At 37.3% G+C, this 16799-nt stretch overlaps 1 protein-coding gene across 1 annotated transcript in view; it reads left to right on the forward strand.

Annotated features, from left to right (window-relative positions):
- Nucleotides 1–919: 919 nt before the first annotated feature.
- Nucleotides 920–16799, forward strand: part of WDR35 (WD repeat domain 35) — a gene marked incomplete at its 5' end in the record, with an annotated part of 36034 nt that continues 20154 nt past the window's right edge. The window contains 10 exons of the mRNA XM_083371410.1: nt 920–931; nt 2014–2131; nt 4659–4730; nt 9324–9416; nt 10056–10184; nt 11675–11805; nt 12309–12474; nt 13360–13505; nt 13944–14069; nt 14457–14642. Of these exons, the coding sequence (XP_083227536.1) occupies nt 920–931; nt 2014–2131; nt 4659–4730; nt 9324–9416; nt 10056–10184; nt 11675–11805; nt 12309–12474; nt 13360–13505; nt 13944–14069; nt 14457–14642 (1179 nt within the window). The remainder of the gene's footprint in view (nt 932–2013; nt 2132–4658; nt 4731–9323; nt 9417–10055; nt 10185–11674; nt 11806–12308; nt 12475–13359; nt 13506–13943; nt 14070–14456; nt 14643–16799) is intronic.

Here is a 16799-nt window from a genome sequence, read left to right on the forward strand (position 1 = left end):
TATGGTCATATGAGCAAAATTCAGATGGTTCATATTTATGATCATGTGATCAGCTTTTGCACCCTTCTGACAAGCAAACTCAATTGGGGGGGAATGTTTACTTAATAACCGTGCTACTAACTTAACTGCAGTAATTCACCTAACAACTGTGGCAAAAAAGGTCATAAAATGGGGCAAAGCCACTTAACAAAACCTTGCTTAGCAACATAAATTTTGGACTCAATTGTGGTTGTAAGTCGAGGACTACCTGTATAGTCATAATTTTGTAACTGCATATTGAATCCATATCCTTGGCAATAAGTGAAACCGTCACACTACTTATAGATATGAATGAATTCAACTTCTTTTTACATATATGAATAATCTATATTTTTGTCCTAGGTTTTTCCCAAAGAGTTCACTGTGATTTCTCCATCCCCATTTAATCTTCACAATGATGTGTAATGTAGCTTATCTTGGCACATATGTTTGCATATGGAGAGAATTGATATGTATGTGTGTCATATCTAATATTCCCCAATATTTCAATTTCATGATTCTTCCAGGGAGAAAATTCTACAATTTTTCCTTCAGATTTTTTAATGTTTGTTGCTGTCAATTTATGACATGACTACTAGTTTCAAAGCATTAGAAACTCATTGTACTACTGTTTAACTCGAAGAGACTTAGCTAGTCCCATCTGGGAGGGAAATAGTCTTGCCCATAAAACTCAGGCACCCGACTTGGCGTACAACTGAAAAGAATCTAGTTCCTGAATCTGAGAATATCCAATACTTTTACAAAGTGCCTTTTCCAATATATACACACCCAACAATATGAACCACAAGTAGTTCAGGCAAAGAAAAAAGCATTTATTAAGTAGGGGTCAAGTCCTTATATAAAGTATAGAAACAAATTATAAACACATTTGATATGTGCGATGTGTCAGAAGGTAAAAAAAATCAAACAATAAAAGACATAGTCTTGGTTTTGTTAGATTTGTGAAAAGACTCACTTAAATTATGCTGCTGGGGTTTGTTTCTTTAACATTTGTTACTTTAATCAAGGACTTCAGAATACAGCCCTATCCTTTCCTCAAAGGAAATAGCTTTAACTCATAAAAAAAACTTGAAAGCAGACATAAATGTCATCTAAAATGCTAATCTCTTTATTGAAACACCAAGGTACTAATAAAGCCTAAAATTCTATTCAATACTTTCTACATACAGTGGTCTAAATCAATTTGAACTGGGGATATTGATCCTCCAGTTAGAATAACAAAGTTGGAAGGGACCTTGGAGGTCTTCTAGTCCAACCCCCTGCTCAAGCAGGAAACACTATGCCATTCCAGACAAATGGCTGTTCCGACTCTTAAAAGCTTCCAGTGATGGAGTACCCACAACTTCTGAAGATTCATTATTACGTATTAATAGTAATATACATTATATATATTAATATGAAATAATGTATAATATATAACATAGTAGAATAATAAAAATCTAATATAATATTAAAAATATATTAATATATATTATATTATTATATATAGAATAAGTTATTCCATATAGCAGCAATTCTCAAACAATTTGGTCTCATTCGTAAAAATGATTGTATACACAAAAGGTTTTGATTTATATCTATCAATATTTTTCTGTATTAGAAATTAAAACTGGAAAATGTTAAAATATTTATTTGATTTTTGCAGACATTTTCAGAACTGCCATACCGTACTTTCTTGCCAATCAAGAAACTTTTTTGATCTTGAAGTAAAATTATGTACTGTGTCAGATATTACTTTCTACTTTTAGATATGATGGTACACGAAAGAATTATTTGCATAGTTTAAAAGGGTAAGACCTATGGAAATAGTTACTATTTGTTGCAGGCGTGTTCTTTGTATAAATTCTGTAAAACATTTTGTACATAAATTTAGTTTGGTTTCAGTTAAATTAATTGCTGGAACAATTCACAATTTGTGTTCAGTTTCAGTGTTGTTATTGTTTTCATATTTTTTAAAAAATATATTTATTTCAGATTACAATCCCTGGTAATTTTAGACTTAGATCTATTTGTTGGAGCAAAGATCAAGGCTATATATCCTGTGGAGGTGAAGATGGTCTACTGAAAGTTTTAAAGTTAGAAATAAAAACAGGTAAATTACATTTGTCTCAATATAAATTTGTCGGCAACATAGGGAATATAATGATTTTTTTTTCTTTTTCACTGTGTTGTGATTTGGCCATCTTGTTCTGTCCTTGCGTTGCTCACGTTATTTGTTCTAGGACAATTCCACAATCTCTCTTATAGTCTAATGTTCCAAATATTAAAAACAAACCTCAACAATCCTAACTGAAGGCATTTGAGACAAATCTCATTAAAATTCCCTGTATATTTACATAACAGAATAAGGTATTTTGCCATTTTCCTACTCATATAGAGTACAAGTAGTCCCCACTTAATGTCTGTTCTGCAACTATTCCATGTTACGACTGTGCTTAAAAATGGAATGGTGACCGATCATTATGACCATCACAATGCTCCTGCAGTCACATAATAAAAAATTGAGCCAAACCGCATTTACAAACACACACACACACCACCACCACCACCACTTCTGCCACCTCCCCCAGCAGATGATCATCTTCACTTGTCTCCCTCTGCTGGGCTCACCATCCCTGGCTATGTATGGGGAGATGGGACACCACAGCTCTGGGGCTCATTGCACCCTCACCCAACCTCACTCACCAACAATAGGCACCCCCAACTCTACTGTGCCTAGCCAACCGCCTGCTCACTCTCGCATAACATCCTTCACCCAGCAGTAGCCATTTACCTGACTGCTTGCAAATCCCTTTGGACTTGCAGCTTCCTGCTGCTTTCCCCACAGATTTGGGTCATTGGAAGCTGGCAGGAAGGTGCTTATCGACCTGCAATCCTCACTTAATGATGGCAGTGGGAGCTGCAGGGATAGGCATCGCCAAGCAATGGGGCGATGTGGCATCACACTTTATGACCATGTCGCTTAGTGGCAGAAATTCCAGTCCCTATTGCCGTTGTTAACTGAGGACTTTGTGTATGCAAAATTGGCTCGATGGTGAAAGGCCTGAATATAAAGTACTCAATATCAAAGGTATAAATGAAGGGTGTCTTTTCTAGGTCACGGAGTCATTGAGCTCCTTTCATCCATAGTCTAATAAGATCTTAGTATAATTGATCTTATTAATAAGGGACGCGGTGGCTCAGTGAGTTAGGGCGCTGAGCTTGTCGATCAGATGGCCGGCAGTTTGGTGGGTCAAATCCCGAGTGCCGCGTAGCAGAGTGAGCGCCTGTTACTCGTCCCAGCTTCTGCCAACTTAGCAGTTCGAAAGCATGTAAAAAATGCAAGTAGAAAAATAGGGACCACTACAGTGGGAAGGTAACAGCGTTCCGTGAGCCTTTGGCGTCTAGTCATGCCGGCCACATGACCATGGAGACGTCCTCGGACAAGCGCTGGCTCTTCGGCTTTGAAACGGAGATGAGCACCGGCCCCCAGAGTCGGAAACGACTAGCACGCATGTGCGGGGGAACCTTTACCTTTACCTATAATTGATAACCAGGGAATATATATTCTAATAGGATTAAATGTTGTGGACATTTTTTTAATCTTTTGATGTTGGGCAGGATTTCAGGTAGAATTATGAGAATATTTTAGTAAGATGGAATGAACTTATAGTTGACCATTCTGTTCGGTGATTTATATTGTGCTGATTCTGATTCTTGGTATTCACTTTTAGCTCAGCTTTACTAGTGATTTACAATGAATTATATATTAGAAAACCATAGCTTCCACAAAATTTTAAAATGTGTGTTTTATTAATTTGTGTTATATTCTTTTATTCTTTTTCATGTATTCTTTTGTAGTTTATAAGTACTAATGTGAAATATATATATTTCTTTAAAATGTTCAAAGAATTTAAAAGCAGGCAATTGTTTCCCCTCCCATTTATGTGAAGTCACAATATCTTGATGGCTTGCCATCAGTTGATGAAAATAAACACATAAATGAAATTAAACCTAGCCACAAAGAAGTTGCCTATTACTATGTTAGGTCTGCATCAGGTCGAAACATAAAGGTCTAATTCAGACATGTCAAACTCACAATGTCATGTGACATAGCACGACGTATCGGAACCTTTCCCCCATTGCTGGCAATGGGGTGGGCGCGGTTTCCTCGTGATGCATCTGGTTAGCAGGCTGGCAGTTTGATACCCCTGGTCTAATTAAATTGATTTATTGCTAAAAAAAAGTTAGCACCTGTTTGGAGTTAGATAGAGGTCCATGGAATTCAAGGCAGGTTGATCTTAATCCGCTATGGTTATATAGTGATTCTAGGCTGATCGGTCCATTCCCAGGTTCTAACACTCCTTCTCCTACAGTTAGAAAATCAAAATACTGTTTAAAAAAATACAAAGAGAAGCTAGATTTGGGATTCCAACTTCTTTTTAATGAGCAAAAGAACAAATTCAGTTCCTTTGGAATTCCTGCTTGTTCCTCATCAGTTTCTACAGAACATGCCTAGTTAAATATTATGATTAGTTGAAAGGGGGCACCATTTAGTGAAGAAATAAGCTAATATATATTATAAATGTTAGTTTATGTAGGGTTCGTGTCTTACAAAAATGCTTTTTGTGTGTTTTTAGAAGAAGCCAAATTAAAGGGGCTTGCTGCATCTAGCAATCTCTCAATGAATCAGACACTTGAGGGTCACACTGGTAAGAGTTACTATTGTTCAGTAAAATAAAATTGCTTTTTGACTAACATGTTCAGAAAATGATACGGTTTCAGTGATGAACTTTCAATTTTTGCTGGATAAATTCCAATGAATTTCATATATATGTTAAATGCTTGTTAACTATTTAGATTACCTTGCTAGGCCCCAAACATGGGACAAATCTTTATTTCCTGTTTCGGCCTAACCGAAGGCCATTGACAGGCAGTAGTCACACCAGTGACAGCTCATATTTGTGTAAATTTTAGTTTGCTAACAAAGAATTAAAGGGAGACTGATATGCATTTCAAACTTATTTGTTTTCATCAGTCAGCCACACCCTTCTGAGATTCGAACCTGGGCTGATTGCACATTAGGCAGTTGTTTTAACCTCTAGGCCACAAGCTCTATCTCACTTTGTTAGCTGAAAAGCAAGGGAGATATGTGTTAAATGCTTGTTAACTATTTAGATTACCTTGCTAGGCCCCAAACATGGGAGATATATATATATATATATATATATATATATATATATATATATATATATATATATATATATATATATATATATATATATATATATATATATATATATATATATATTTTGGCACCCCAGAAATTTTTCCAGAAAATCAAGTATTTCTCACAGAAAAGTATTGCAGGAACACATGTTTTGCTATACGCAGGTTTATTCCCTTTGTGTGTATTGGAACACAACAAAAAAAGGGAGGAAAAAAAGCAAATTGGACATAATGTCAAACAAAACTCCAAAAATGGGCCGGACAAAATTATTGGCACCCTTAACTTAATATTTGGTTGCACACCCTTTGGAAAAAATAACTGAAATCAGTCGCTTCCTATAACCATCAATAAGTTTCTTACACCTCTCACCCGGAATTTTGGACCATTCTTCCTTTGCAAACTGCTCCAGGTCTCTCTTTTTGGAAGGGCGCCTTTTCCCAACAGCAATTTTAAGATCTCTCCACAGGTGTTCAATGGGAATCAGATCTGGACTCATTGCTGGCCACTTCAGAACTCTCCAGCGCTTTCTTGCCATCCATTTCTGGGTGCTTTTTGACGTATGTTTGGGGTCATTGTCCTGCTGGAAGACCCAAGATCTCGGACGCAAACCCAGCTTTCTGGCACTGGGCTCTACAGTGCGACCCAAAATCCTTTGGTAATCCTCAGATTTCATGATGCCTTGCACACATTCAAGGCACCCAGTGCCAGAGGCAGCAAAACAACCCCAAAACATCATTGAACCTCCACCATATTTCACTGTAGGTACTGTGTTCTTTTCTTTGTACACCTCATTTCATTTTCGGTAAACAGTAGAATGATGTGCTTTACCAAAAAGCTCTATCTTGGTCTCATCTGTCCACAAGACATTTTCCCAGAAGGATTTTGGCTTACTCAAGTACATTTTGGCAAACTGTAATCTTGCTTTTTTATGTCTCTGTGTCAGCAGTGGGATCCTCCTGGGTCTCCTGCCATAGCGTTTCATGTCATTTAAATGTCGACGGATAGGTCACGCTGACACTGATGCTCCCTGAGCCTGCAGGACAGCTTGCATTCATTTGGAACTTGTTTGGGGCCGCTTATCCACCATCCGGACTATCCTGCGTTGCAAACTTTCATCAATTTTTCTCTTCCATCCACGACCAGGGAGATTCGCTACAGTGCAATGGGTTGCAAACTTCTTGATAATGTTGTGCACTGTGGACAAAGGCTAATCTAGATCTCTGGAGATGGACTTGTAACCTTGAGATTGGTGATATTTGTCCACAGTTTTGGTTCTCAAGTCCTCAGACAGTTCTCTTCTCCTCTGTCTGTTGTCCATGCTTAGTGTGACACACACAGACACACAATGCAAAGACTAAGTGAACTTCTCTCCTTTTTATCTGCTTGCAGGTGTGATTTTTATATTGCCCACACCTGTTACTTGCCCCAGGTGAGTTTCAAGGAGCATTACATGCTTGAAACAATCTTGTTTACCCACAATTTTGAAAGAGTGCCAATAATTTTGTCCGGCCCATTTTTGGAGTTTTGTTTGACATTATGTCCAATTTGCTTTTTTTCCTCCCTTTTTTGTTGTGTTCCAATACACACAAAGGGAATAAACCTGTGTATAGCAAAACATGTGTTCCTGCAATACTTTTCTGTGAGAAATACTTGATTTTCTGGAAAAATTTCTGGGGTGCCAACAATTTCGGCCATGACTGTATGTATGTGTGTGTGTATATATATATATATATATATATATATATATATATATATATATATATATATATATATATATATGTGTGTGTGTGTGTGTGTGTGTGTGTGTGTGTGTGTGTGTGTGTGTATGTGTATGTATATGTATATATATATGTATATATATACATACATACACAAACACACAAGGAAACAAACTGCTTTAGTGCTGTTTCAGTGCTATACATATATGAGGATACGCAATAATTGTTGCAAATAAAGTAAAAATATGCTTGTACCTCAGCTCTTTTTGTATGCTGAAAATTTTCTCCTTGCAACTTCAAAATAGCCAATGCATGGTTCAGAATATATTTACACAGTATGCAAGAATAATCAGAACAAAATGCCAGAAATGCTAGCAGTAAGAAATTGATTTTTTTGAACATTTGATACAATTGCTTTCAAGTTCTCCTAAAAAGACTAGAACAATACAAGGAAATCTTGCCTTTGCAAAGCCCCACTAATACTTGCTGAGATATTGATTTTAGAAATAGCCTTCTGTAGAATCTGGTGTTAGGAGGTTGAGCAATGTCGGAAGCCCCGCTGTACGCAGACAACACAACTCTGCAAGTGAAAAAAATAGTATCAGAGGTTACCCTGTTAACAACAGTAAGCACAAGATTTTAAAAGGGGGCATTTCAAAAGATGTAAGAAGGCAGCTCTTTCAAAAGTCATGCTTTCCTTAAACAACAAAACACATAGATGGTTGAAATTTAGCAAGCCAGTTGAGGAGCAGCAGATATTGCAGTTACTCTGAGAATGCTGAAGCAGAGGAAAATGTATCATTTGGGGACATGCATACAAATTATGAAATTTTTGTGCCTTCGAGATTCTTACCAGCAGAAAAATCTTCAGAGAGTATAAAATGGTGTGTATTATTGAAGCTTGACGTTATCAAGGAAGATAGGTTATTAGAACATAATTGTTCTATAATATCCTAAAAGTTCTGGTTTCCTGGTTTGTAATTTACACTATCCTGTAAATGGCCTTCACGGTAGAGACTTTAAATAACTGATCCAGAGACATTACTATAATTTCTGTGGGTGGAAAAAGCTCTGAGCCAGATATTCAAATTACTCTGGGAACAATATCATATGCAACAAAAGAACCAGCAAAGTACATAGGGCAAGTGGGTGGATGGAAGTAATTGTGTAAGGATACTGTAAGGGAGACTGTTGTTTTTATTTATTTACTTTTTTATTCTGCCTTTATTATTTTTACAAATAACTCAAGGCAGCGAATGTGTCCCACATACCTTCCCCCTCCTATTTCCCCCACAACAATAACCCCGTGAGATGGGTTGGGTTGGGCTGAAGTGAATGACTGGCCCAAAGTCACCCATCTGCCACTCACGGCTATAACAGCACTTTTTGTTTCTTTGTTAAATTTATTTGCCGCCCATCTGCTCTAGGGCTATGGGTGGCTTACAACAGTAAAATGAGGGGGAAAAAAGATTACAAATGTAAGCATAAAAATAGCAGAGCAATGAAACAATAAAGATAAACAATGAAAATATTATGAATTTAAAAAATGGGCAGAGAGTGAGCAAGAAGCGTGGGGCAGAAATTGGGGTCGGTTAATTAGTGTAGGAGGTACCTCGAGTGTGGCATCCCCTATTGGGTCCCCAGGACAGGCCTTGCCGTTGTGGAAGGACAGGATGGTGGGGACAGACCCCATGCTGGAGGCAGGACATTCCAGAGGGCCAGCATTACAGCAGACAAGGCTCTTCTGGACCCTGTTAGCTGGAGTTCCTTGACCAACAAGATCCTCAGCAGGCTTTCTCTGCTGGTATAAAAGGGGCAAGCTTGTCTTAGCGGGATGAGACAGGTTCATCAAGTAATCAGGCTCCATGCCAGGGAGGACTTTAAAGGTCATAACTAACAGTTTGAACGTCCCCCAGAAGCAAAATGGCAGCCAGTACAGCTCATGAAGCAATGGCGTAATATGGGCGTTCTAGGGGACTCAGGGAATGCTAGTACTGCCACACTTTGTACTGACGGAAACTTCTGAATGCATTACAAGATAGCCCGATGCAAAGCACATTGCAGCAAGACAGACAAGGGATGAACTAGTGTTTGAGTAACCAAACACGGGGAGTTCTGATCTGGGAAAGGCTGAGGCTGGTGCACAAACCAAAGCTGTGCAAAGGCACTCCTAGTCACAACTGCCACCTGTTCATCAAGCAGGAGTTGCGAGTCCAGGAGAATCCCTAAGTTGCCAACTGGGTCTGAATGGGTGTTTATATATGATGCTTATCTTTAGTAGAAAGTGTGTTACGTTTTTCCCAAATAATCTTGTTGTTACTAGTGTAATTCAACAGTATCATTATGCAATTTTATAGGTGCTGTGCAAGTAGTGACTTGGAATGAACAATATCAAAAGCTAACTAGTAGTGATGAGCACGGACTTATTATAGTGTGGATGCTGTATAAAGGTAGGTGACTTGCTGGAGGATGGCTGTCATATTTATGGCATTTCAATTCTTAGATGGCTTAGAGATTTCTATAGTATACCTTTAGATCTTTAGTTGTAGGATTCTAAGAAGAATTATGTATTCCCAAAGATTATTAATATGACAATTTATTCTAAGAGATTTATTTTTAAATTAATATCATGCTGACATTCTCTCACCAACTCAATATATTGCTTTGGTCCCATGTTAGCCCAATACTAGAATATTTGGGAAGATTTTTCTGTTTCCCAGCCTCTGAGGCTGTGGATTAGGAGCAAACCGGATGAAATCTAGAGCTGCATGAGATTTTTAAGAAAATCTGAAAGCCATAAACAAAAATATGTTATTACATACAGGTCAAAACTTCCTTTTGTTAAGGAAGGGGAATGGAAGAGCAGTTTTTAAGCACTCCTTCCTTGCCATCTCCATCTCCATCTCCCAGTGTTGGAATGCTCTTCAGAGAAACTTCATGGTAGTTACACAATAACCATGAATCAATGTCCAGCTCAGTAGAGGTTATTGAGTTTGCAAATAATTTCTTTTGTATTACTTTTAACAATAGTTCAGATGAAAAATAGGAGTGTGGTAGATATGGATAATTCTTTTCCCCTTTGGCTTTAGGTGCTTGGTATGAGGAGATGATCAACAATAGAAATAAATCTGTGGTTAGAAGCATGAGATGGAATGCTGATGGGCAGAAAATTTGCATTATATATGAAGATGGCGCTGTAATTGTTGGTTCTGTGGACGGTAAAGTACTACTTATGTTAATAGAATATGCAGTTTTTTTAAAGGTTTAATGACTTATAGTGTTAGCTCCCTTCAGAAATCATTGCCCTGTTAGCTCCATCTCTAGGTTTCCATATCTTGAATAGGAAGAACTGAGGGTATGTTTGCACACATTCAGCTGAATTCATGTAAGATCTTCCCAATAGTTGTAATTTTCAGACTGTGTAGGATTCAAAACTTATTTCAACACTTTGCAGTTTTCTACCAGGTCTTTCTATTCAATTTACAAAACTGAGAGAGGCCCAAAAAAGTGTAGGGGACATGAATGTCCATACATCTTTAAGCAGAAGTTGTTAAACCATGTATTCCCACATGTCACTTTAAACCAGAGGTCCCTAACCTTTTGGATACCAGGGACCGGTTCTGTGGAGAGAAGTTTTTCTGCGGACCAGAGAATGTGTGGTTTGTATGCTGCCTGCATTCCACGGATGGGGCTTTGCTTGTTTGTGCAGACCAGTTGCTGGCATGCTACAGCCCGGTACTGGTCCACGGCCCGGGGGTTGGGGACCCCTGCTTTAAACAATTCCATTCCAAGATACATTACCATCACTGGAGTGATTGCTCTCCAAAAAGAATATGTTATTATTTTGCAATAAGTTAGATTCACTTGACAATGTCTGACTATAGAGAAGGAAGTTTCCATATATTTTACTTTATCATTTGTTTTCATATTAAAGGAAACATTTGAAATTAAGGCACATTTAAGTTTTATTTTCCCAGCACATGAATATTATTTCTAAATAACCCAAATACCTTTATTAGAATATATATAGGTATATATTTTTATCAATATCTAATTATGGGGATGTACAATATCAGAAGAAGAATAAAGCCAAAATAATATGATTTTATTACAATTCCATTTCAGTTTTTGTCATATATTCTTAAAGCAGTTAATGTCCTAATTCAGCTAATCTCTAATTTAGTTACTATGAAAGGAATAGAGTTGTGTTCCAAGAATGGAACCTTCCTGTCTTCCACAATCCCTTATGTTTTTTTATACATTTAATGCTGAGTGAGATGATCTTCTGGAACAGAATGGTATATATAACAGGAGTGTCAAACTGTCGGCCCACGGGCCGGACACATCACAACAAAACTGCGCCCACCCCATTGCCGGCAATGGGGAAAAGTTCCAATACGTTGTGCGATGTCACGTGACGTCGTGAGTTTGACATGTCTGGTATATAGCAACACAGCACAAAAAAGAAAAAAAGCTGAAGAGTAGTTTTATCAACAGTAAGAATCACGTATTTGAATCCAAGTTTATATATTCAAGAATGTATATCATTAATTTTGAAAAGGTAGAGGGAGGCATTGAGAAAAGAAAAACAAAGCTTTCATTCCTCTGCATGTTCAAGAGATAAAATTCTTTGTAAACTTCCATTTTTAATGTTTTCAGTTTTGAACATTTTGTTGTAAGATGCATTGAACTTATTTTCCTTTGAAAGGGAATCGTATTTGGGGAAAGGATTTAAAAGTACAACTTCACCATGTTGCATGGTCTCCAGATGGTAGAACTCTACTCTTTGGAATGGCCAATGGAGAAATACACATTTATGACAAAAATGGAACTTTTATGGTAGGTTTAGAGATATATTCTACTAAGTAGTCACCTTTTGGATGCTTTAGTATCCAGTTAGAAAGGTTTTTCTAAGCATTCCAGCCTAATCTACAGTGATTGAATGGTTTTTAATTCTGCAGTTGCAAAGTTTAAAAAGATTTTTCCAATCATCATAGGGATTTAAGATAGTATATTATATGATTTAATATAGCACAACACAGGGCTGCTAATTAGCCTATTTGTGAAGTTGGTTTAAGGGACATCTTGATTTGTGAACTGTAGCTATTTCTTATAATACATCTATTATTAAAAAATTGTATAAAAACTATTTAATTCACTTTTTAAAAGATTGTGATTTACATATTAATATTAAACTGATTCTATTATGTGTGTCAGGTTTCTTCACTTACTTGCAGGTTAGCTCAGTTAAATGTTAGTTTAAATATTGTTTCAGCCAATCATACAATAATTAGATTTGTGAAAATATATATTTATGTATGTGTATTGAATTTATGTTGTAGATGAAAATGAAAATGAACTGTTTGGTGAATGTAACTGGAGCATTCAGCATTGCAGGAATCCATTGGTACCCAGGAACAGAGGGATATGTAGAACCAGACTGTCCTTGCCTTGCAATTTGTTTTGACAATGGAAGATGCCAAATAATGAGACATGAGAATGATCAAAGTAAGCATGCCTTGTGGTAAAAGTTGTAAAGAAGTACCATAAATTCAGTTGCCTAAAGAGGGCTGAGAAAATATCTAAAGACCCCTCAAATTCTTGATATAAACTTTCAACTTCTCTGACACGGCAACTAGGTTCCCCCCCACCCCCCATGCCATCATTCCGGTAAACACCTAACTCCCACGGCAACTAGGTTCCCCCCCCCACCCCCCATGCCATCATTCCGGTAAACACCTAACTCCCACAGCATTGTCTTATGCCTAAAGAAACGTATCCATGTAGTAGGGCTGCATTGCTATTATCCTGTATTGCTATTAAAGAGCCATGGTAGTGCAGTGGTTAGAATGCAGTATTACAGGCTAATTCTGCTGACTGCCGACTGCCAACAGTTTGGCAGTTCAATCCTGACCGGCTCAAGGTTGACTCAGCCTTCCATCCTTCCGAGGTCGGTAAAATGAGGAGCCAAATTATTGGGGACAGTATGTTGACCCTGTAAACCATGTATAGAGAGAGCTGTAAAGCAGTCATGAAACAGTATATACATCTAAGTGCTGTTGCTATCCTTCTCATCTTTCTCATTTTCTCATCTTTCCTACTATATTTTACTATTGGTATCTTATGATTTATCACTTGTTTGCATCTTACGATTTATGATTGTATCTTTTAATTTATGATCTATGACTTATCATTTTGTTGTTTGTATGTACACTGAGAGATTATGCACTGGAGACAAATTCCTTTTCCAATCACACTTGTCCAATAAAGAATATTCCATTCCATTTCCATATTTCCATTCAAGGGGCAAATATAACTAAGAATTATCTTTCCATTAATATATTTGTATATGCCCTTTTATGTCAATGTTTGTTTGTTTAAAACAACAACCAGACCCTGTCTTAATTGATGCGGCTCTGAATGTTGTGAGCATCCAGTGGAACCACTGTGGCAACGTGCTGGCTATTGGAGGCTTCCAGAAGATACCTATGCAAGATAAAGATATAAATATTGTACAGTTCTATTCTCCATTTGGTGAGGTAAACTTACAGATTTTATGGATTTTCCCATTTCTACATTCAGTGTAAAATAAAAGAAGCAAATGTTGATAGTTGAAAAAATCAAAATTTTCAAACTGATTGAGATAATATTTTTGTCATCTGGGTTTCTTTGCATTTATTTGAACCTGTTAAGATCTGATTTTTTTTACAGAGGTTCTGTAATTAGTATTCAAAAAAGTAAGGATCACATTGGAAGCAGTCAACTTTCAAGTAATTTATTCACATAAATATGTAACATTTTTAGGAGATAGAATTTTTTAAAAATAGAATAATAAAAAATATTTTTCAAGATTTTTGTTAGCTAATTTAACCTCTTTCAGGAACTTCCAAGAAAATATTCAATATGCTATTTATTTATAACTATTTTCAAAATACTTCTAATAGTGTCCAGCTAATTTATGATTGATGTCATTTCAGCATTTGCGTACATTAAAGATTCCAGGGAAACAAGTATCGGCTTTATCTTGGGAAGGAGGCGGTTTAAAAATAGCATTAGCTGTTGATCAGTGTATTTATTTTGCAAATATTCGACCAGACTACAAGGTAAGGGACATGTTAAAATATTATCAGATCCTGAACAGGATTTAATTGAGCATCTGCTTACTACTATATTGCTGAATACATTTTTGAGAGGGTTTTAGTATATTATAGTTCACTATTTATTGTTATTTTTAATGTCATAAACTCTATTCTAATTATTGGAATTGTGATCCAAAACATTAGTTTGGGGAGGGGAGGGGAAGAGGATGTTTCCTTAAAGACCCTGTACCATTTTCACAAACAATAATTATCTGAAGCATTCAACATTTTAAATGTGATTAATTAGCAATATGAGAAAGATATTCATCAATGTTGACTTTATAAATATATTTCTACACGCTGTATTACAATGTTACTGTGGAATATTAGTATCATTGTTTTTGTTAACAGTGGGGTTATTGCACTAATACTGTAGTGTATGCGTATACCCGACCGGACCGTCCAGAATATTGTGTTGTCTTTTGGGATATAAAAAACAATGAAAAATATTTGAAATTTGTCAAGAGTTTAATCTCCATAACAACCTGTGGCGACTTCTGCATTTTGGCAACTAAAGCTGATGAAAATCAACAACAGGTATTATTGCTTATTTTATAACCTTATCTGTTAGTCCAGTTGTTATTCATTCTTGATCTATAATTAAATTATCATGAAATTCTGAATTGTTCCTGGTACTACAGAACACATGAATTGGAAAGGATATTATAGGTTGCCTAGGCTAATCCTCTGCTCAATATAGAAATCCCCTAAACCTGGGGTAGGCAAGCTTGGCTCTTTTATGACTTGTGGACTTCAACTCCCAGAATTCCTGAGCCAGCCTTGCTGAGGGGAAAGGGAGAGGTTTCCAAGCTGAGCCATGCTGGCTCAGGAATTCTGGGAGTTGAAGTCCACGAGTCATAAAAGAGCCAAGGTTGCCTACCCCTACCCTAAACCATCTCTGATGGGTGCCCATCCTGCCCCAATTTCTCCAGCAAAGGGTGTACCATTCTTCTAGGCAAACTGCTGCTGCATAACATTGCACTTATCATTGTGAAATTCCTCCTAGTGTTCAGCCTGTCCTACCTTTGATTTCAACAAAGTACAAATCCACTCCTCCTGTATGTGAGAGCATTTTAGAAATTTGTAAATTCTACCACATACAGCAGCATCTACTTCAGAAATACAAATGATTCAGGCAAGAATGTTCTGCTGCACTTGCTTTATCTTCTGGAAAAAAAACCCTCATTATTTCTTATATCTTTTGTACAATGCTTACAAAGGATGAGGATGAAACAGAATCCGCTGGAGGAATGGTAAAGCAATGATTTTAAATGATGCCTTAACTGATAGAGTGGTTGTTATATGATAATGTATCTATCAAAATAACAGTTTCTTAGGATGGAATTAGTACAGATTATATCTCTGTGGTAATTTCTGGAATTGCTTTTTATTTTTTATTCACAGAAGTTGCTAGATGAGAAAAATGACTATCTACTTACGTGGGGTGAAATGATACCTAGTCCTAATGTGTATATATCCACATAACTGTCTACAGTTGTCTGTAAAAATTGTGCATTTGACTTTAATTCTTCAGAATAGGTATTCTAGACTGTTTCCTGATAGACATTCTAAATAAAATACAGTAAAATAAACAAGAAGCAAAGTACGAAATAATATACAGATCAGAAATACATGATTTTTTTAGGCCATGAATTCCACTCTCACCTTAGCCATGAAAGCCAGCTGGGTGACCTTGAGCCAATCACTCTTCTTTCAGCTCAACCCTCTTCACAGTGTTGTTGTGAAATAAATGGGAGGAGGACAGTGTGTTAGATATGTTCACCGTGTTGAGTTATTTGTAAAAAAAGTAATAATGAAAGATGGGATACAAATAAATAAGAATGGAATAATTTTGCCTAGAGGCAGAGTAGAAAATAGAGGTGCTCAATTGGATTTATTACCCTCCTTATTTCTGGTAAAGACAATAACGGTTGAAGGGTCTCCTCTGAAGGTATTCATAGCTATCTCACACGACTCTTGGGATACAAAGGCAGAGGTAACTGAGGGGAGGTGTACGTGAAGAGGAGAGTGGAAAAAGATGAAGGAAGGAGAGATAACGTTGGCACACCTAAGCAACATTTAACAACTGCTGCTACAGAACCTAAACAGGAAGCTACATTAAGTAGCAACAGTCCTTGAAGCTCAGCTTGGGAGTTTATGCTGATGCTTGGAGCTTAGCTTGGAGCTTGGCAGTAATAGTGTGTTGCAGCTGGAACACATCCATGGTGAAACAAAACGGTTCTGAAAGGGCTAAGCCTGCTCTAACTCCAAAAGAAAGCAAATAATTCTAATAGGCGAGAATTGGGCTCCATGCACATATGGGGAGACTTAAAGGGTCAGAAAGGACTGAATAAGCTGAAGACCTTAGTGACCTGACCCTGGTGGCTAACTGTAGCTGGGAAACTGATGCTAACCCTGTCCAAAACAAACTGGACCCATCAATGGGGAGGAAGGAGAGCAGTGGTGGGATTCAGCCAGTTCGCAGCGGTTTGGCAAAACCGATACCTAGTGTTTTGTTTGTTGAGTTCGCCGAACCGATTGTGATAAATCTGCGCAAGTCTCCCCTGCTGCCTCCCTCCGCCAGCCCTGCTGTCCCTCCATCAACCCTCCCATCCCTGCCACTGCACTTTCTTGCTGCCCTTGACTCCCTTCTGGAAATGGCAGGCCCGTTTTCTGCTGTCCTCCCAGCAGAAG

Source organism: Vipera ursinii (genome assembly GCF_947247035.1).
Source record: "Vipera ursinii genome assembly, chromosome: 1".
Taxonomy (NCBI): Eukaryota; Metazoa; Chordata; class Lepidosauria; order Squamata; family Viperidae; genus Vipera; species Vipera ursinii.